Raw genomic sequence first — 21,124 nt, forward strand, 5'->3', positions numbered from 1 at the left:
GAACGATTCCATTAGAAATGTCCAGTGATCGTGGATCATGCCTACACAGATATTATCTCTCTGCATGAAAAACAGATCATAATTCGCCTTGTCCTTTTATCAGCACCTACGTTACACCCACACACCTCTCCTTGATGACTTATAACAGGGGTGGTTATGGGATGTGGCTTCAGTTTCAGAAAATTATGATATTCATAAATTATGATCACAGACATCCGATATCTTTGTCATATTTTTTTATTGGGATTTTACCATTTCATAGAAAATATGGCATGTCTGTTGTCAGCGATCTGACCACTATTGATTTGGGGCTTATAGGCTTGTCACAGTTTTGAAAAAATATACATAGTCTTCCCCGATTTAGTCCTGAAGTTGAAAATGTATGTCCCATCAATATCGGATCTATATATACGCCAATATTCAATACTTTCCACTGGTGCCCCAGTGTCTAGTTACAGATGTCCCATTTTATATAAAGGGGACAAAAGTTACCTCTAACAGTGTTAGAAAACCTGCTTCTCTGCCTCCTGAATCTACAAATCCTAGACTTCATGTCCATTCCCACAATAGATATCCTGCCTTACTTACTTGGGTCACCGCATGCATCCCTAGCCTCAAATGGAGTTTTAATTTTGTCACTTGTTAGTGGGGCGCCCCAGAGTCCTGGTTGTCACAGTGGTATTGCTTTCCTCCCTGGGAGAGTGATGCTACGTTTTGAGGCAAGGAATGATAACTGCATCCAGGTACCACGAACATGCAACATTTCACACTCCAGGCCCCCAGGGGGAGCTTCTGATCCTATTTACTAGGTGACTCCCCATATATATAACTGGTAGTCTGTAGGGAAAGTTAGTTATTTCCAGACAGGAGTCAGTTCCAGACATCCATCTGAGGAGGACAGAGGGTCCACGGAGCTGTGCATGCCCACAGAGCTGCAGCTCCCAGAAAGACATTTTGAAGGCTGAATTGTTTGCAGCGAGTGTGCAGGAGAAGGAGCACAGAAGAGGATACCAGAAGGGGACCAGCCCCGAGCAGGCTGCCTCCTGAGGCGCAGAGACCGGTAGCCGGAACACCGAGGTTGTAAGGACCTCTATGACTTACATCAGAGACCGGCAGGACAGCTGAACTCTACGATACCTGTCCGACCTAACACCCAGGAGGCACGGTGACAACCTTAGAGGCTGGGGCGTGTTAGAGTCCCTATAAACCGCCTCAGGTCACCAGTCATACGGGTATGTCCTATCCAATCCAGTGGACAAAGAGAGATAACATCTGTGAGGACCTTATGAGAAGCTTAGCAGTAAGGGACTACACCACCACGGCGCTAGAGGAAAGGCTTTTATTCTACACCTGGACAAGGGGACTCTGGACTTGCCTCCAAACCGGCCGGACCCTGCTTGCCCTGTGGTCTGGTGCTCTGGACTGAGGATGCTGAAGTCTTCAGTAAAGGTAAAGAGACTGCAACCCTGTGTCCTCGTTCTTCTCTGCACCACTCACCATTCAACATCTATACACTGGGAAGCCCTGGGGATATACTTCGCCTGTGGGAAGGTATACCATCTAGCTGCCATAACATCACCCCAGCGGACCCCTTAAAGCAGCGTCGGTCACCCTGACCGAATACCACAGGTGGCGTGACGAACATAAACTTTATCCCTTTAAAGGCCTTTCCCTTTTATACGGACGTCCCAGGGCCACGGACTGGGCCAGCCACCGTTACATCCCCCTGTAAAGTATAGGACCCGGTACCGAGTACCCCACTGCCCTGAAGGGGCGCTCCATTAGCTATACATATTTTCCTCACTTCCCTATGTTAAACTTGTGGTTCTACTACCAGAAGAGATTTAGAATGTAAGCTCTTTCTCCTACTGGAAATTCTGTGTGTGGAGAGGGGGGGGGGGGGGGGTGAATGCACCTTTCCTGGAGATGTGTTATGGATTTTAATGTTTTCCCTGACATGCTAAATGACCCAACACCTAGAGCGCAAACCAAGCTTTCTGACTCTGGGCACTGCATTGCCACCCAAAATCCTTTAGTAATATTTAGATTTCATGATGCCTTTGACACAATCAAGGAACCCCGTGCCAGAGGCAGCAAAACAATGCCAAAACGTCTTTGAATCTCCACCATATTTGACTGTAGGTTCTTTGTACTTTCGCTTGTAGGCCTCATTCCATTTTTGATAAATAGTAGAATGATGTGCGTTACCAAAACACTCTATCTTGGTCTCTCCTGTTCACAAGACACTTTCCTAGAAGGATTTTGGTTTAAGTACATTTTGGTAAACTGCAGTCTAGTTTTTTTATGTCTCTGCTTTGGCAATGAGGTTCTCCTGGCTCTCCTGCCATAGCGTTTCATTTCATTCAAATGTCAATGAACAGTTCACACTGACACTGATTTACCCTGAGCCTACAGGACAGCTTGAAGTTCTTCGGAACTTTATTGGAACTGCTTATCCACCATCTGGACTATCCTTCATTGCAACTTTTCATCAATTTTTCTCTGCTGTCTACGTCCAGGGAGATTAGCTGCAGTGACATAAGTTATAAACTTCTTGATTAGTTGCACACTGTGGACAAATGAACATCAAGATCTCTGGAAATGGGCTTGTAACTTTCAGGTTGATGATATTTTTTAACAATTTTGGTTCTCAAATCCTCAGAGTATAACTGCAATAATTTTCCCGGAGAAATACTTCATTTTCTTGAGAAATTGAAATAGAGCCAACACTTTGGGCCTTGACTGTATATTACCAGTGAATTATACTTATTTCTTCACTTATATAAGCTACTTTCACGCACTCTGAAAACAGCTGAGTTATTGATGCTTAAAAAAAAAGATGAAGTGATGAATAGGAGGATGTGAGAAATGAAGACCCAGACACACAAATTGTTTCTGCTGCTGCTTATTGTTTATTTCACCCTAGAGCTGGATTCACATACACAATACTCAGTATTAATGTATCATGTCCCCTATGCTACTGCTTCTAAACCTAGACACAGCAGGGCTAGAATCCCTCACGCCTCAGTGTCTGGTACGTATCTTAACATTTAATCTCCACAGACAAAACAACTGAAGATTATCGATATAGGCAGGATACAATTCATATCATGGCAAGTGTTTATCATCTTTGAGGTTTAGGCCTTCAGGTTGTCTTAATGCTGAATGAGGTCTAAGCCTCATGTAGAGATGAGAAAATCCACCATGGAAATCCATGTATCTATGGCAAAACCTGCATTACATTTTTTCTCTATATTGGATTTTAAAAACACCATTCACATGTATTGCATTGTAATTTGCTGCTGATTTTCTGTGAATACTATGCCAAAAAAATCGGCAGCAAATCCACCATCAACCTGGGCTAAGGGAGCCAACTAATGTTGCTCCCTGCTGATGTAATTCCTATTGATATTTGATAATGCTGTATTAACCTTTGGCAGGGCCCCTAGGCTTTCAGACATTTTGCACCCCCTCCAGTACTTCAGTCTTTCACCCAACTGCAGTTTTGAATTTGTGTTCATAGCTGTCACCTTCATAGGAAGATATTTAGGAAGCAAAATTTCTGCCACCATTTGCGTTTTCAGTACTCACCCGAGCACCCAGTTGAAATAAAGTGTTGACCTCTTTTCTCACCTCGCAATCAATCTCTCTTTTCTCATTTGAAATTTTGACTTGTTTTTGAACATGTTGGGTACTGCTTGATCTTTTAAAATGTATATATATATATCTGTATATATATCTCAATGGCCTTTGGGACTGATCAAGCGAGTCACAGCCCTGCCATTAATGCTATTTTATGTTGCTTTGTTAAATACTTGCACAGAGTACAAAGTGCCTCTTATCCGTTGGAGCTCTAATGCACAGGTAAGGCTTCTTTCACACTAGCGTCGGAATCTCCCCGTCGCAATGCGTCGGGGAGAGATTCCGACGCTAGCGTTTAACGCTTTGCACAATGGGTGCAGCGGATGCATTTTTCCGGCGCATCCGCTGCCCCATTGTAATGTGCGGGGAGGTGGGGGCGGAGTTCCGGCCGCGCATGCGCGGTCGGAAAAAGCGGTCCGTCGGGAGAAAAAAACGTTACATGTAGGGTTTTTTTTTCCCGACGGTCCGCCAAAGCACGACGCATCCGTCGCAAGACGGATGCGAAGTGTGCAAATCCGTCGCAAATGCGTCGCCAATAGAAGTCTATGGGGAAAAAACGCATCCTGCAAGCACTTTTGCAGGATGCGTTTTTTCTGCAAAACGACGCATTGTGACGGATTTACAAAAAACGCTAGTGTGAAAGTACCCTAACACTGCCTCAGCAGAAAAAAAATGATGGACAGATCCCTAGTCCTCGCGGGGCCCCTTGTTTTCAGCTTGGTCAGCTTTATGAATAATAAAGCCCTGTGCTTAGTATTAGTGTGTAATAATGTTCTGTGGGTATAGTTTGAGTTACAATCTCACTCATTTTACAGAATGTTGATAAATGGCTCATCTTTGGACATAACCGATTAGCCAAGTATGGGAAATCTGTTATTGTTTTTTGTTTAACAGTTGCCAATTTGTATTCTAGCTTAAAATGAGAAGCAGAAGGGTTAAAGTAAGGTTATGCAGTAAAAGTGAATGGACTGACTCTTCTCATTAGAAGTAACTATGGAATGTGCGTGTTAATGCATAACTATTCAGTATTTACCAGTACGGTAAAAACATAAGCATGGAATGTAAAATATCTAGATAAATATAGTTGCCTTGCAGCTACTTTCGGTAAATTGGACAACCGCTAACTCAAAACCTGTTAGGAGATAATTTGAAAAAATCATCTGGGTACAAGAAGAATGAATAATTTTGGTATGGGATCAGAAATCCTTGGCTTTTCCCCACCCAGCACAGCGTGATTGACTATTTTCTCTTAGAACCTTATTTGTCGGTGGTAAACTTGGACAAATCTTCTCTCTATAAATTGCCAACTAAAGCTGTAGATTCTTTATGCACAGAGCCTTATTCTGATGAGGATTTTTTTCAAATTGTTCCAACATTCAATGAAGATGCTTAGGACTTGTATGACAATAGATGAATTCCAACTTCAGGATCTTCAGTTAAATGACATTGGTACAAAAAAAAAAAAAAAAATATATATATATATATATATATATATATATATACATATATATATATATATATATACTGTATATGGTAAATACAAGAAAATAAAGCGATCCTCCACCATGTCATGCCACAATTCCACCTATCATTGAGTGTATAGATGCAGTAAATGACAGTTCTGACATCCACTCAAGGAATGGTGAGTGCTGAACTGTCTGTAGTAACAGTTAAGTCATCCAGTCAGGACCAGGTTGTGTTGTGGCTTCATCTACGTGTCTCTTATCTGGGGTAATTACCAGGCTATTTAACCAGCTCTCCTTTGCTGCCAATTATAGCATTCCTTGTGAGGTGCGTGCTTGCGCTGTGGCTCGTCTGTTATTCTGATCTTTGCTGCTCGACCTAGGATTTGTCTTGACCATCAGCTTGCTTAGCCCTTTTGTTGTGATCCGCTACCTTCATGGAATATTGACCTTGGATTGTTTCCTGACTACGCTTTTGTCTGCCCCTCTGTCTATGATGTACTCTTGGCTTTTGATCTCATGTCATGCTTCTGGGTTTGAACCCTTGACCTTTGTGTTTTGTGGGCAAGTTCTTTCTGCCAAGCCACAACGAACACACCTTCTCTCCAGTTGTTTGGTTCTGCTATTCTGGCTACAGTCTGTTTAGCGTTTTAATTTGTATGTCCTCTCACCTTTCGGGTGCAGCTTTATATTCTTTCCCCTAGCTCGCATTTCCTGCTGGTGATAGTTTTCATTTGGATGTTCATCCATTCTTCTGTAGTTTGGAACCAGTCCGAAAAACTCCAGCTATAGTATATCTCTTTGCTTATTCTGTTGTTTACTTTGCACCTACCTTCTGTTTGATGTTAGGAAGCAGGCAGCGTATAATCTAACAGTTCGTGCTCTTTTCTTTACTAATGCTTGGATTTTTCCTTTTTCAGCGCATTTTCCCTTTTGCAGGTAGTTCACACTCTGCACTGCCCTCCAGTTCTTTAATAGGAACGTGAAGCGCTTGACGGCCTTTTAGGTAGGTTAGGTCCGAGCCGGTATCTTCTAGTCTGTGGTTAGCACTATCTCTGCTCACGCAGAAATCAATAGTTACTGTTCGTAAGGATCAGTAGTCTGTACATGAACCAGCAGATTCAGTTGCAGTTTTATAGTTTACCTAATTTCCTGAGTGAGTTGCTACACATGCATAACACCTTGGACTTCTTGACTAGTTATTTTTAGTGTACAAACGTCAATTATCTGTTCAGCGATATCTATAATATAACGCTGGGAGCGTCACTCTGTCCGAAGCCTTTATAGACTGCGCCGGCGCAAGCGCCGGCGCAGTCTGGCCCCCACAGAGTAACGCTCCCAGGAGATCGCGGTATGCGTAAGCACTGAACGCATACCGCGATCTCCACCGGAGAGTCAGGGACCGCCAGGAGGGTAAGTATATTCACCTTTCCCCGTTCCAGCGCTGCGTGCGGCTCCGTCTCCCGGCTCCTCTGCTGTGACAGTTCAGAGGGCGCGATGACGTGCTTAATGCGCGCCGGCGCTGCCCTCTGACCAGTCACAGGCAGGGGAGCCGGAGTGTGTCTTCAAGAAAATGACGCTGGAAAGCGCGGACTGCGCAGGCGCCGATTCCTGCTGCCGGAATCGGCGCCTGCGCAGTCCGCGCTTTCCGGCGCCATTTTCTTGAAGACACACTCCGGCTCCACTGCAGGTGTGTCTTCAAGAAAATGGCCGATTCCGGCAGCAGGAGGACGAAGAAAATGGGCGGAAAGGAATGGCGTAAGTAACAAATTGCTGTGGCATGAAGTGCCACAGCAATTTGTTATTTACGCCACCTGATTCCTTTCCGCCGCCATTTTCTTGGTCCTGCTGCCGGAATCGGCGCCTGCGCAGTCCGCGCTTTCCGGCGCCATTTTCTTGAAGACACACTCCGGCTCCACTGCAGGTTTGTCTTCAAGAAAATGGCCGATTCCGGCAGCAGGAGGACGAAGAAAATGGGCGGAAAGGAATGGCGTAAGTAACAAATTGCTGTGGCATGAAGTGCCACAGCAATTTGTTATTTACGCCACCTGATTCCTTTCCGCCGCCATTTTCTTGGTCCTGCTGCCGGAATCGGCGCCTGCGCAGTCCGCGCTTTCCGGCGCCATTTTCTTGAAGACACACTGCCGGCGCCATTTTCTTGAAGACACACTGCAGGTGTGTCTTCAAGAAAATGGCGCCGGAAAGCGCGGACTGCGCAGGCGCCGATTCCGGCAGCAGGAGGACGAAGAAAATGGGCGGAAAGGAATGGCGTAAGTAAGTAATTGCTGTGGCATGAAGCTGTGGCACTTCATGCCACAGCAATTTGTTATTTACGCCACCTGATTACTTTCCGCCGCCATTTTCTTGGTCCTGCTGCCGGAATCGGCGCCTGCGCAGTCCGCGCTTTCCGGCGCCATTTTCTTGAAGACACACTGCCGGCGCCATTTTCTTGAAGACACACTGCAGGTGTGTCTTCAAGAAAATGGTGCTGGAAAGCGCAGACTGCGCAGGCGCCGATTCCGCCAGCAGGAGGACCAAGAAAATGGCGGCGGAAAGGAATCAGGTGGCGCAAGTAACAAATTGCTGTAGCATGAGGCTGTGGCACTTCATGCCACAGCTATTTGTTACTTACGCCACCTGATACGGGGCATATACTATGGAGCATCTTATGGAGCAGCGTATGGGGCATATGGATGGGAGCAGCAAATTAAAGAACGGTGCCGCAGGATGGGAGCAGCACATGACAGAACGGGGGCGCAGGATGGGAGCATCACATGACAGAACGGGGGTGCAGGATGGCAGCAGCACATGGCAGAACGGGGGCGCAGGATGGGAGCAGCACTTGACAGGATGGGAGCAGCAAATGACAGAACGGGGGCGCAGGATGGGAGCAGCACATGACAGAACGGGGGCGCAGGATGGGAGCAGCATACGACAGAACGGGGGCGCAGGATGGGAGCAGCACATGACAGAACGGGGGCGCAGGATGGGAGCAGCACATTACAGGATGGGAGCAGCAAATGACAGAATGGAGGCGCAGGATGGGAGCAGCACATGACAGAACAGGGGCGCAGGATGGGAGCAGCACATATCAGAATGGGGGCGCAGGATGGGAGCAGCACATGACAGAACGGGGGTGCAGGATGGGAGCAGCACATGACAGGATGGGAGCAGCAAATGACAGAATGGAGGCGCAGGATGGGAGCAGCACATGACAGAACGGGGGTGCAGGATGGGAGCAGCACATGACAGAAAGGGGGCGCAGGATGGGAGCAGCACATGACAGGATGGGGATGCAGGATGGAGCAGCACATGACAGAATGGGGGCGCAGGATGGGAGCAGCACATGGCAGGATGGGGACGCAGGATGGGAGCAGCACATGACAGAATGGGGGCGCAGGATGGAGCAGCACATGACAGGATGGGGACGCAGGATGGAGCAGCACATGACAGGATGGGGACGCAAGATGGAGCAGCACATACCAGGATGGAGACCATATACCAATATAAATGCTCACCACCTGGGCGTAGAACGGGTTCAATAGCTAGTCTGCTATATCTGGCGATGATGCCCGTATATTAATGTGCACATGGTCATATTCAACATGCAAATGCTATTATTTGTGTAGTTTTTTGTTGTTTCTGGCGATGATGCCCAATTTTCAATCTGCACATGGTCTTATTCAGACATGCGAATGTGAATTATCCGCTCAGTAATTATTTCTGGCGTTGATGCCCATATTTTTGGCTAATTATCTATGTATTATCAATTTGCATATGATCACATTTGAATATTTGAGTGTGAATCTATTGGTCCAGCAATTTTTATCTATTTCTGGCGAGGATGCCTAAATATCAATTTGCATATGATCACATTTAAACATGCGAATATGAATTTATGGGTCCAGGAACCTTCATTTATTTCTGGCGAGGATGTCTAAATATCAATTTGCACATGATCACATTTAACACATGCAAATGCAAACTATCTGCTTAGTGATCATCTATTTCTTGCAATGATGCCCGTATATTTTTGGCTCATTATTTATGTACCATCAATTTGTATAGTAAACATGCAAATGTGAATTGATTTGTTCAGCAATTTTTATTTATCTCTGGCAATGATGCCCGCAAATTTTTGGATATATGACTCTAAGCTTATTTTGTAAGTGAGAAGATGCAAATCTAAGCTGAATAAATCTTGCGTTGTACCTATATTCATATTTCTGGCGTTGATGCCACTGTTTGTGCATAGGTTCTCTTTGAGTTACTTATTGTGACCTAGAAAAATGATTAAAGATATTTTTGGCAGATAAGTGTAATATTCTGTGCTGATCTGTAATATTTATCCTCCTTTAAGACATTATTAGTGGTCATCACAAATAGAGGTACCGTATTTTCCCGACTATAAGAATCACTTCCCCCCCCAAAAAAAGGGGGGGAAATGGGGGGTGCGTCTTATAATTGGAATACAGGCTTACCGCCAGTGGTGTGGTGGCGGCACAGGTGTGGCGGCGGCAGAGGTGTGGGGATGAGAAGGCGGTATGGCGTGATCGGGGTCCCTTCCACAGGTGAGGTGAAGCAGCAGCCCGGTAAGCAGCAGAGCCGGGTGAATCATGGCGTTATCGGTGGTGGCGGCCATCTTCCTGAGGCCGCGCGTGCGCAGATGGAGTGCTCTGCTTCCCGAGGCTTCAGGAAAATGGCCGTGGGAGGCCGCGCGTGTGCAGATGGAGATCGCGGCGGCCATTTTCCTGAAGCCGAGTTCGCAGATTTAGACCTGGCTCTGCTGCTCACATTGGAATGGATACCGGGCCGCTGCGTCACCTCACCTGTGGAAGGGACCCTGCTCACGCCATACCGCTCATTATCCCCGCACCTCTGCCGTCACCACACCACTGCTGCAACCCCCCATGGACACCAGGCCGTGGCGTCGCCCACCTAAGCAGGAAGGGACCCTGCTCATTTGCACACCGTACTGCATCACCCCACCTCTGCCGACACCATGCCTCCTGTGACCCTGCTCTGCCACCGCCAGCCCTCAGGTAAGATACTGTAAAATTCGGACAATAAGACGGACCCCCATGTTGTAAAAAATCTTTTTTTCTGCAATTTTCGCCCCAAATTTGGGGTGCGTCTTATGGTCCGAAAAATACGGTATTTATTTATTTTCTCTTTTTTGAGTCCACTATGGCTCATAAACATTTGTATTGATCTTTTGACACAGTTCAACACTTTCCGCAGTCACAGCACCTTTTACACTTTTTCATTATTTATTTTTGTGTTTTTTTGGTGTGATATGGTGGTGGCTTTTTTGACAGGGATACCTTTTTAGGGTTTTCAGGGTCAGCCGACGTTGAGCAGGGGCGCCACATCGTATCCCAGGGTGCCAACCTCCGCTGTTAGGAAGGGACTCTTTAAGGAAAAGGCACATCTATCTTCCTTAGTCCATTTCCTTATAGTATTGTGTTTGTTCATCAGTAGAATTGGTGTATATATATATATATATATATATATATATATATGTATATATATATATATATAAGTATTTCGGCTGTAGCACTATTTAGTGAGTAGTATACCCATTTCTAGGGACCCTGTTTTTTTTTGTATGTGTGGTGTTTTCCTTATATTTTAATCATTATTATTAAAAGTTATCTTGTTAGGTCTTTTCTTCTTCGTCGGTTCTTATGGACCTCTTGACTACCCAGATTCATGGCTTATCCGTGAGTAGTGACTAGCGTCACACACCACAACACCTCAGAGAAAAATAAAAACTAAAATCAAACGCGTTTCAGATGATGGTCCTCAGACACTGGGCATACAGTGAGGTGTTGTGGTGGAAGATTGTGTAATTTTCTTGGATATATATATATATATATATATATATATATATATATATATACATACACACACATACACACTACCATTCAAAAGTTCATGGTCACTTAGAAATTTCCTTATTTTTTAAAGAAAAGCACAGTTTTTTTTCCAATGAAGCTAATATTAAATGGTTCAGAAATACACTCTATACAATGTTAATGTGGTAAATGACTATTTTAGCTGCAAACGTCTGGTTTGTAATGCAATATCTTCATAGGTGTATAGAGACCCATTTCCAACAACCATCACTCCAGTGTTCTTATGGTGCTTTGTGTTTGCTAACTGTGTAAGAAGGCTAATGGATGGTTAGAATACTCTTGAAAACCTATGTGCAAGTATGTTAGCACAGCTGAAAACAGTTTGGCTGATTAGAGAACCTATAAACCTGACCTTCCTTTGAGCTAGTTGAGAATCTGGAGCATTACATTTGTTGGTTCCATTAAACTCTCAAAATGGCGAGAAAAAAGAACTTTCATGTGAAACTCGACAGTCTATTCTTGTTCTTAGAAATAAAGGCTATTCCATGTGAGAAATTGACAAGAAACTGAAGATTTCCTTCAACGGTGTGTACTACTTCCTTCAGAGGAGGCACAAACAGGCTCTAACCAGACTAGAAAGAGAAGTGGGAGGCCCCGCTGCACAACTGAGCAACAAGACAAGTACATTAAAATCTGTAGTTTGAGAAATCGGCGCCTCACAGGTCCTCAACTGGCAGCATCATTAACTGGTATATGCAAAACGCCAGTGTCAACGTCTAGAGTTAAGATGCTGGCCTTCAGGGCAGAGTGGCAAAGAAAAAGCCATATTTGAGACTGGCTAATAAAAGGAAAATATTAATATGGGCAAAATAACACAGACATTGGACAGAGGAAGATTGGAAAAAACTGTTATGGACAGATGAATCCAAGCTTGAAGTGTTTGGATCACACAGAACATTTGTGAGACGCATAACAACTGAAAAGATGCTGGAAGAGTGCCTGACGCCATCTGTCAAGCATGGTGGAGGTAAAGTGATGGTCTGGGGTTGCATTGGTGCTGGTAAAGTGTGAGATTTGTACACGGTAAAAGGGATTTTGAATAAGGAAGGCTAGCACTCCATTTTGCAATGCCATGCCATACCCTGTGGACAGCGCTTGATTGGAGCCAATTTCATCCTACAACAGGACAATGACCCAAAGCACACCTCCAAATTATGCAAGAAATATTTAGGGAAGAAGCAGGTAGCTGATATTCTATCTGTAATGGAGAGGCCAGCACAGCCACCAGGACTCAACCCCATTGAGCTGTTGGAGCAGCTCGACTGTATGGTACCCAAAAAGTTCCAATAAAGCCAAACCAACTTGTGGGAGGGGCTTCTGGAAGCATGGGGTGAAATTTCTTCAGATTACCTCAGCAAATTAACTGCTAGAATATCAAAGGTCTGCAATGCTGTAATTGCTGCAAAGGGAGCATTCTTTGACGAAAGCAAAGTTTGAAGGAGAAAATTATTATAAAAATCTTTTTTTCGAACCTTGTCAATGTCTGGACTAGATTTACAATTCATTTGGCAACTCATTTGATTAATAAAAGTATGAGTTTTCATGGAAAACACAAAATTGTCTGGGTAACCCTAAACTTTTGAACCGTAATATATGTATATGTAATTATGGCTTTTTTTTTTACCTAAGATCTTGATGTTGGAATTTATCTATTATCATAGTTAGGCTGGGTTCACACTTGCGTTCGGCAGCCCTGCGTACTTCCTCCCTTAAGCTCCGCCTACTTCTGCATGCGTCCTGCGTCTTCCTGCGTACCTATCTTTAACATTGGGTACACAGGGACGTGTGGTTGTATGCTTATGTGTCCGCATTCCGTGTTTTAAGTTGCGGGCGAAAGCAACATGTTGCATTCTCTTGCGTTCGTCCGCACGTCAAAACGCCGCATACGGACACATCCATATGTCCCTATGTACCCAATGTTAAAGATAGGTATACAGGACGCATGCAGAAGTAGGCAGAGCTTAAGGGAAAAAGTATGCAGCCCCACGCAGGGCTGCCGAACGCAAGTCTGAACTTAGCCTTACTCTGGTTGTGCCGCAAATGTCCATATATCGGATATGTAGATGGGTGAGCTTACATTACTTTTTCTTATGGCTAGCTCGGTCAGTAAACACAGCAGCAAGATGTTACAGCATAGTGGATGGGATTTGAAGAAATCCCATCTCCACTATGCGTGCGCCCGCAGAGACTGACATGCGTCACATCTTTCCAGACCCCAGCATGTCTATTTATTTTGCGGAGACTTTCAGTGTCCGCACGATAAACGTCCCCGTACAATCTATTGAGTGCAGTGATTCTGCACGGTTCAATGAACACATACAGAATCACCTGCGTTCAAAAGCTGGCAGCACTTTGGACGGAGCGGCATGTGCTGCGTCCAAAGAGCTGCCGGTTCATGACCGTGGGAACATACCCTAAAAAAAAATTGCGTAGGCTTCAGCATAATTATCTTAACCAGCAGAGGGAAAGCTGAGGGCTGATATTAATATTTTGTGAAGGAGCCAATAGCCATAAAGTTCCAATCTTTTAATATCTCCTCACAGATTTTGCTTAGCCTTTACTGGCTAGTTTACAGGGGAACCCCAGAAAAAAAATGACATGGGGTCCCCCTATAAAATTTAACCAGCATAGGCTAGCCAGACAGCTGCGGGCTGATAGTAATAGCCTGGGAATGGGCCATGGATAGTGGCACCCTCCCAGGCTATAAACATCAGCTCTCAGTGCACCAATTCTGGCACTTAGCCTCGCTCTTCCCACTTGCCCTGTAGCTGTGTCAAGTGGGGTAATATTTGTGGGGTTGATGTCACTTTTGTATTGTGAAGTGACATCAATCTCACAAATTAGTAATGGAGAAGCGTATATAAGACACCTACCTATTACTAATCCTATAGTTGTATGGTAAATAAAGACACGGCCAGAATAAAATCCTGTATTAATCTTAATTAACCATACTTGCAACATCGCCTAATCCCAGATTCTCTCGATCTCCTGCAACAAAAAATAAAAACCAACACAAATACCCCCTGACCACCGTAGTCCATTTACTAACAAGTGTCCCACGACGATCTCCATTTTAGAACAGTCACATCAGGAAATGTGACTTCTCTATACGGCCTCCCGCGATACACTGAGAGTTCACCAAAGTTCGTGCTCTCGTTTATGGCACCTCTGCATGAGAATTTTCTCACGCAGCGATGCCGCAAGTGACAGCACAAACTCCATTGAACTCTGACGGTGGCCAGTGATACAATGATAGGCGGTGTCCTCCTGCAGTGCATCTCCAGAGCCGTCTTCCCGCAGTGCATTTCCGGAGCCGTGTAGAGTGGTCACATCTCCCGATGTGACTGTTCTACACGTTAGATCGCCGTGGGACACTCGTTATTAAATGGGAAGGTAAGTACTGTATATGGTGGCTTATTTTATTTTTATTGCAGGAGATCGAGGGCGTCGGGGAATTAGGTCTTTAGTGAGTATGAATGTTGTACGTGATTATGTAAATGTGTTTTTTTTTTTAACACTTGAACACAGTCGCTTGATGATAGGACTACTACCCATCACCGGCTCATGCTGTCACTGTCATATGTGACACCACACGTGGCCGGATGGAAGCAGTAGTCCCATCAGACGACGCCTGGCTACACACACAGACACCCACACAGACCCGCACACAGACACCCAGGCCTGTTCACTGTGTGCATGGCTCATGTGTTTGTCTTCGCCATCTTTGTGCAGACAGAAAGCGGCGGTCACATTAAAACTGTGCATGCACTCCTGTGCAAACATGGCGGCAGTCAGTGAATCATTTGGCTGATTGTGGCGGCCTGTTCGCGTTGGTGTTCCGCTGGTGGTGCCGTGCAAGAGGCTGTGTGAGTATGTGTGTGAGTGTGTGTGCGTGTGATGAATACGGCATATAGAGTGTGAGTGTGTGTGTGTGGTGCGTACGGCATATAGAGTGTGTGTGTGTGGTGTGTATGGCATATAGAGTGTGTGTGTGTGTGTGCGTGTGATGCATACGGCATATAGAGTGTGTGTGTGTGGTGCGTACGGCATATAGAGTGTGCGTGTGCGGTGTGTATGGCATATAAAGTTGTGTGTGTGTGTGTGCGTGTGATGCATACGGCATATAGAGTGTGTGTGCGGTGCGTACGGCATATAGAGTGTGTGTGGTGTGTACGGCATATAGAGTGTGTGTGAGTGTGTTACTGTGTGAGTGCGTGTGTGGTGTGTACGGGATATAGAGTGTGTGAGAGTGTGTGTGTAGTGCATGGGCATATAGAGTGTCTGGTGCGACTCTGTTCCGCTGGTGGTATCGCGCAATAGGTTGGTACCATCAGTAGTTTCCATATTGAGACACCCATCTCTTAGGTGTCCCAATATGGCGGTCGGTGAACTTCCTCCACTTGAAATTCTGGGATACGGTGACATCTGGACAGAACAGGAAATTAAAACATTACAAGGCAAATATATGCAGTAAATAGATATGACATTTGTTTTGTCATTGTTCTAAAAACTATTCGTGTTAGGCTCTTACAGTTATCAGTTAACAATATAGTATTGTGTAGGTAGCTACAGATCACTGTGTCATTGACAGTGCAATAAATGCCTGTGTGTATGCTGTTAGGCAATATAATGTATGTGTATGATATAATAGGTAGGCCTTATAAAATAGAAAACTTTTTAAAAGGACACATGCATTAATAATAAAAACTACTTTTTATGTATTGTAATGTGCTAAAACATATTTCTTGTCCAAAATCGCTTACAAATGCTGACATCACTCTTTTGGCTTGAACACGTAACGAAAGCTTTGTATTATTGTTACTGGAAAATAACATTTTTATGTTCTCATTGACTATAATGTAAATATGGAGTCCTTTTGCTCTTTTATTTGCTGAATATGTGCTTTGGGGTTGCCATATGTCATTGAATAAACTCAAATGCCCTTAAAGGGAACCTGTCACTCTAAATAACGCTGTTAACTTGCAGATATGTGGTGTACCTGCAGGTTAACAGCTTTATGATGCCATCCGGCGCCTGCATGAAGCTGAATGCTGCAGGCAGAAAATTATCTTTATTCTTCTTGGCAGCATTCGGATACAGTCATCGGGGCGGGGCGGTGCCGGTTCAGTCATCTCTCTGAGAATACAGAGCGGTCGCTGAAACATCTCCCACCGGCCCTGACTGACAGCCTCAATCTAGAGCCAGTGTCAGTCTGGGCCAGGGGCGCTGTTACAGCAGCCGCCCTGTATACTCAGAGCGAAGACTGAACCAGCGCCACCACCGCCCCCAAACCTGACTGGTTCCTTTAAGTGTATGTTCACACGTCTCATTTTTGATACCAAAAAATTCATCATTTTACGGTCCCAGCAAAGTGAATGAGATTTCTGAAATCTCATGGACATGTTGCTTATTTTTTCTTTGCAGATTTGATGCCGTTTCGATGCAGAAATGACTGCAGCATATGTGCATATACCCGTAAGGCCGGTGTCACACTTGCAAGTGCAATGTGAGAAACTCACACATCAATACCCGGCACTGCCTCCGGCACTCTGGACCGGAGAGTGCGACTGCATGTATTTCTATGCAGCTGCACGCTCCCCGAGTGCCGGCAGCAGTGTCGGGTATTGATTCGAGAGACTCGCACAAGTTTCTCGCATTGCACTCACAAGTGTGACCCCGGCCTAAGAGATCAAAATGGACTATTTTCTCTGCAGAGCCACTAGATGTCTTCTTTACAGGGTGTCCCACAAGTTGTCTCCAGTCACCCGATTGTCATGGGATCCTGCTAGTGTGCAAATAATATACCTCCTATAAAGTATTGTGGCTTTCAAGCAAGACCACAATCCAAAATAGCGGCGCTCTGGACGCAGCTCACCTGCGCTGCGTCCAAAACACTGCGTTCTATAATACAATCATAGTGGATGGGATTTATAGAAATCCCATCCCACTGTGCTTCTATTTGACGCTGCGTAAAATCGCCCATGGCACGGGTTTACGAGCCATAGCATGTCTATTTCTGTTGCGGAGACTCTAATCTCATTTCCACAATAGAATGTATTGGATGCGGTAAATCTACATGGTTCAATGAACACATGCGGATTTACCTACATGAATAGAACTCAGCGTTTTGGACACAGTGAAAATACGCTGCATCCAAAGCACTGCTATTTCCCAATCATGAGCATGTAGCCTAAAAAGTTCAGATGTGGAGAACACTGCTATTTATGCATAAAGTGTATATTAATAATTGCTTAACATTTGTTGCTCTTTTCAGGCTGCGCGCTGGCATATTGACCTGCAGCCGTGGGCTAGTTCTTCCCATTCTCTTGAAGAAGAAGCAAAACGATTTCTACACTATATCACAAGATCTCAGGTAAACAGAAAAAAGACATTTCTATATGTACCATTGAGATCTATTAGTTTTCCCGAAAGCTTCATGGAATTTTATCTATTCTTTTCTATATATTGTAAGATAGCACTTACTGCTTGTGTTGGGGGACACTCGCTTGGCAACAGGATAAACATAGACAGGCATAGGTTTTCACATAAACAGTCTATTTTGGTTTATTCAAGCATCTTAAACCGCTGAAGGCCATGTTACCCATCACAGACCTCACATAGTCCTTAGCTTTTCATAGTATACGGCTTTGAGACGCGGTCACTAAACACACCGGACCTCTTTTTCCAGTTACCGTGGGCGACCGCACGCTGAACAGTTCATTAATGTCCATGGAAGTCAACAGTCACCAACACAGGACATTAGAGAGCAAAAACAAAAAAGGAGGGCACCATCAACAATAGTAACCACACAAAAATAATACTAAAGGGGATCTGCCCAGAAGTATGTCAAAAATAGAGTATCAAAAACACAAAAAGAAAAGAGACATACCAAAAGCCTGGGGGACACCCTGGAATGTAAGTATATATAGAAAAAGTTTATTTATTAAAGTCCAAACAACACATACCACATGAAAAATAGTTAAATAAAAACATAAGCATTAAAAACACCAATAATGGAGACCACCCCAAAGAGAAAAGGGGGAAATAAAGACCCCTTGGACCCCAAACAATGGGTCTGATATGCACAATACAGATATTACACTCAATAATTCAATAGCTATACAACAAATAATTGTAGGACATGATGAAAAGTGCCGGTAATGCTGGTGTGGGAAACAGAAGTATTATGCCCACAAGACAAATAAAGGCCAGTACACCAATTGGCTAGATGCTAACAGGGATAAAATATTACCCTATATATAAATATAGAAGGCCCACTAAAAATAAGTGGACCCTATATAGCCAGTCAAACTTGTCCAGCAACCAGGAAAAGGGGTATACATAATAATATACCACACTTATATAACTAGGATACATATGATATATGGGACTGCTCGGATAGATGCCAATATGCCCGGCACGATTAAATATATTGTGTAAAAACAGCAGAAGAAAAAGGTACATGTATCCACCGAAAAAAAACATGAAAATGAAGTGCTGCTTGAAAATGATAATAATAAACCAATATCAAAAATTGTAACTACAGTCTACAGCACATATACATGGAAAAAGGGTGAATACATGACCTGTAAGAGCGTGGCAAAGCAGCCTAAGATGGCTGATGACGGCTGCCAACCAAAATAGTCACGCTGCAAGTCCCATCATTGATGTCCAAAGAAAGAGGTGTGTAAGACCCAAAGAGAGGTCCAGGGGGGGGTTAAGAACGTCTCTTTTCTTTTTGTATTTCAACACAGGACATTAGGTTGCAGTCTCTAAACATGCTGGACCTTACTCCGTCCAGTTACCATGGGTGACCGCACAGTTCATTAACTGACCCTCTGTCGGTGCACACAGTTCCCCCATACTGTGGGTTACCTTCCAGGAGCTCCTGCTCCACATGCTGACTTCTGTCAGTACTCTTTCTCCCAGGGAAGCTGCCGAAGTGGGATCACCGTCCCGGACTATGCCTTGCTCACCAGGCCACCTGACAGTTCCAGTTCCTCAGTCTGACGGTAGCTCCCCCAGTGCAGTGCCGTCACAGACTCTGCAGACATGGCCTCCCCATGCGCTATTCAGAACGTCCATCCCTCCCTGGAACCGTCCAACACATACTGTAGGTCTCCAGGTCCAAGGCCTCACCCTGTGGTCTTCAGGAAGTCCGTCCCCACCTGGGACCTTCCAACACATAGACCTTCCAGGGTCTTACACACTCTCCCCCAATGTGACCAGACCGCAGTCACATTATATAGCTGAAACCACCCCCATAGGTGGGCGGTGTATGTGTGGTTAGTCATTCCCGCCCAGCTCTCCGACTAACTTTATAAGCCCCCCTATTATAGACTAAGCAAAACTCATGAAACTACAAGTCCCAGCACAACAATATTATTTCGGGCTTACAGCGCAGATGACCTTTGCGACACATAACGGTCATTTACAATCCTGCTGGTCACTGTTTCACCATCATAATCACAGATACACCTGCGACTGCCATGCAGTCCTATGGCCTCAATACGCCTCCATGTGTATTCTGAGGAGCACATACAACGGCCCCCTAGCTGTAACAGGGGTCACTGCCTCACAATATCTATGCAAGTGGGTATGCATGCATAATGGGTGAATTCACAGCTAAAGTATTGCGCAAAATAATATTTAAAAGTAATCTTGACTTGAATGTGTACTTTAGTGTTGTTTCTGACATCAACATACAGTGCCTTGTGAAAGTATTCGGCCCCCTGCAACTTTTCAACCTATTCCCACATATCATGCTTCAAACATAAAGATACCAAATGTAATTTTTTGGAGAAGAATCAACAACAAGTAGAACACAATTGTGAATTTGAGCGAAATTTATTGGTTATTTAAAGTTTTTGTGGAAATTCAAAAACTGAAAAGTGGGGCGTGCAATATTATTCGGCCCCTTTAAAGGGAACCTGTCACCCCCAAAATTGAAGGTGAGCTAAACCCACCGGCATCAGGGGCTTATCTACAGCATTCTGTAATGCTGTAGATAAGCCCCTGATGTATCCTGAAAGATGAGAAAAAGAGGTTAGATTATACTCACCCAGGGGAGGTCCCGCTGCAGTTCTGGTCCACTTGGCGTCGTGGTGTGGTCCGGTCCAGGGCCTCCCATCTTCTTACGATGACGTCCTTTTCTTGTCTTCACACTGCGGCTCCGGCGCAGGCGTACTTTGTCTGCCCTGTTTAGGGAAAGGTCAGAGAGGCCCGGTGCCTGCGCACTGCAGTACTTTGCTCTGCCCTCAGCAGGGCAAACAAAGTACGCCTGCGCCGGAGCCGCAGCGTGAAGAAAAGAAGAGGACATCATCCTATGATGATGGGAGGCCCCGGACTGGACCGCAACGCCCATCGGATCGAACTGCCCGCCCAGCTGAGTATAATCTAACTTCTTTTTCTCATCTTTCAGGATACATCGGGGGCTTATCTACAGCGTTACAGAATGCTGTAGATAAGCCCCTGATGCTGGTGGGCTTAGCTCACCTTCGATATTGGGGGTGACAGGTTCCCTTTAACTTAATACCTTGTTGCGCCACCTTTTGCTGCGATTACAGCTGCAAGTCGCTTGGAGTATGTCTCTATCAGTTTTGTACATCGAGAGACTGAAATTCTTGCCCTTTCTTCCTTGGCAAACAGCTCGAGCTCAGTGAGATTTGGTGAACAGCAGTTTTCAGCTCTTTCCACAAATTCTTGATTGGATTGAGATCTGGGCTTTGACTAGGCCATTCTAACACCTGGATACGTTTATTTGTGAACCATTCCATTGTAGATTTTACTTCATGTTAGGGATCATTGTCTTGTAGGAAGACAAATCCCCGTCCCAGTCTCAGGTCTTTTGCAGACTCAAACCGGTTTTCTTCAAGATTGGTCCTGTATTTTACTCCATCCATCTTCCCATCAATTTTAACCGTCTTTCCTGTCTCTGCTGAAGAAAAGCAGGCCCAAACCATGATGCTGCCACCTCCATGTTTGACAGTGGGGTGTTCAGGATGATGTGTTCAGGGTGATGAGCTGTGTTGCCTTTACGCCAAACATATCATTGGGCATTGTTGCCAAAAAGTTCGATTTTGGTTTCATCTGAACAGAGCA

General features: G+C 44.8%; 1 protein-coding gene across 1 annotated transcript in view; it reads left to right on the forward strand.

Annotated features, from left to right (window-relative positions):
- The window catches only part of METTL24 (methyltransferase like 24), a 194,876-nt gene that overhangs the window by 90,428 nt on the left and 83,324 nt on the right, over positions 1–21,124 (forward strand). The window contains exon 2 of the mRNA XM_069726220.1: positions 17,298–17,396. Coding sequence (XP_069582321.1) covers positions 17,298–17,396 — 99 coding nt within the window. The remainder of the gene's footprint in view (positions 1–17,297; positions 17,397–21,124) is intronic.

The sequence above is a fragment of the Ranitomeya imitator genome, chromosome 5, assembly GCF_032444005.1.
Source record: "Ranitomeya imitator isolate aRanImi1 chromosome 5, aRanImi1.pri, whole genome shotgun sequence".
NCBI classification, from domain to species: Eukaryota; Metazoa; Chordata; class Amphibia; order Anura; family Dendrobatidae; genus Ranitomeya; species Ranitomeya imitator.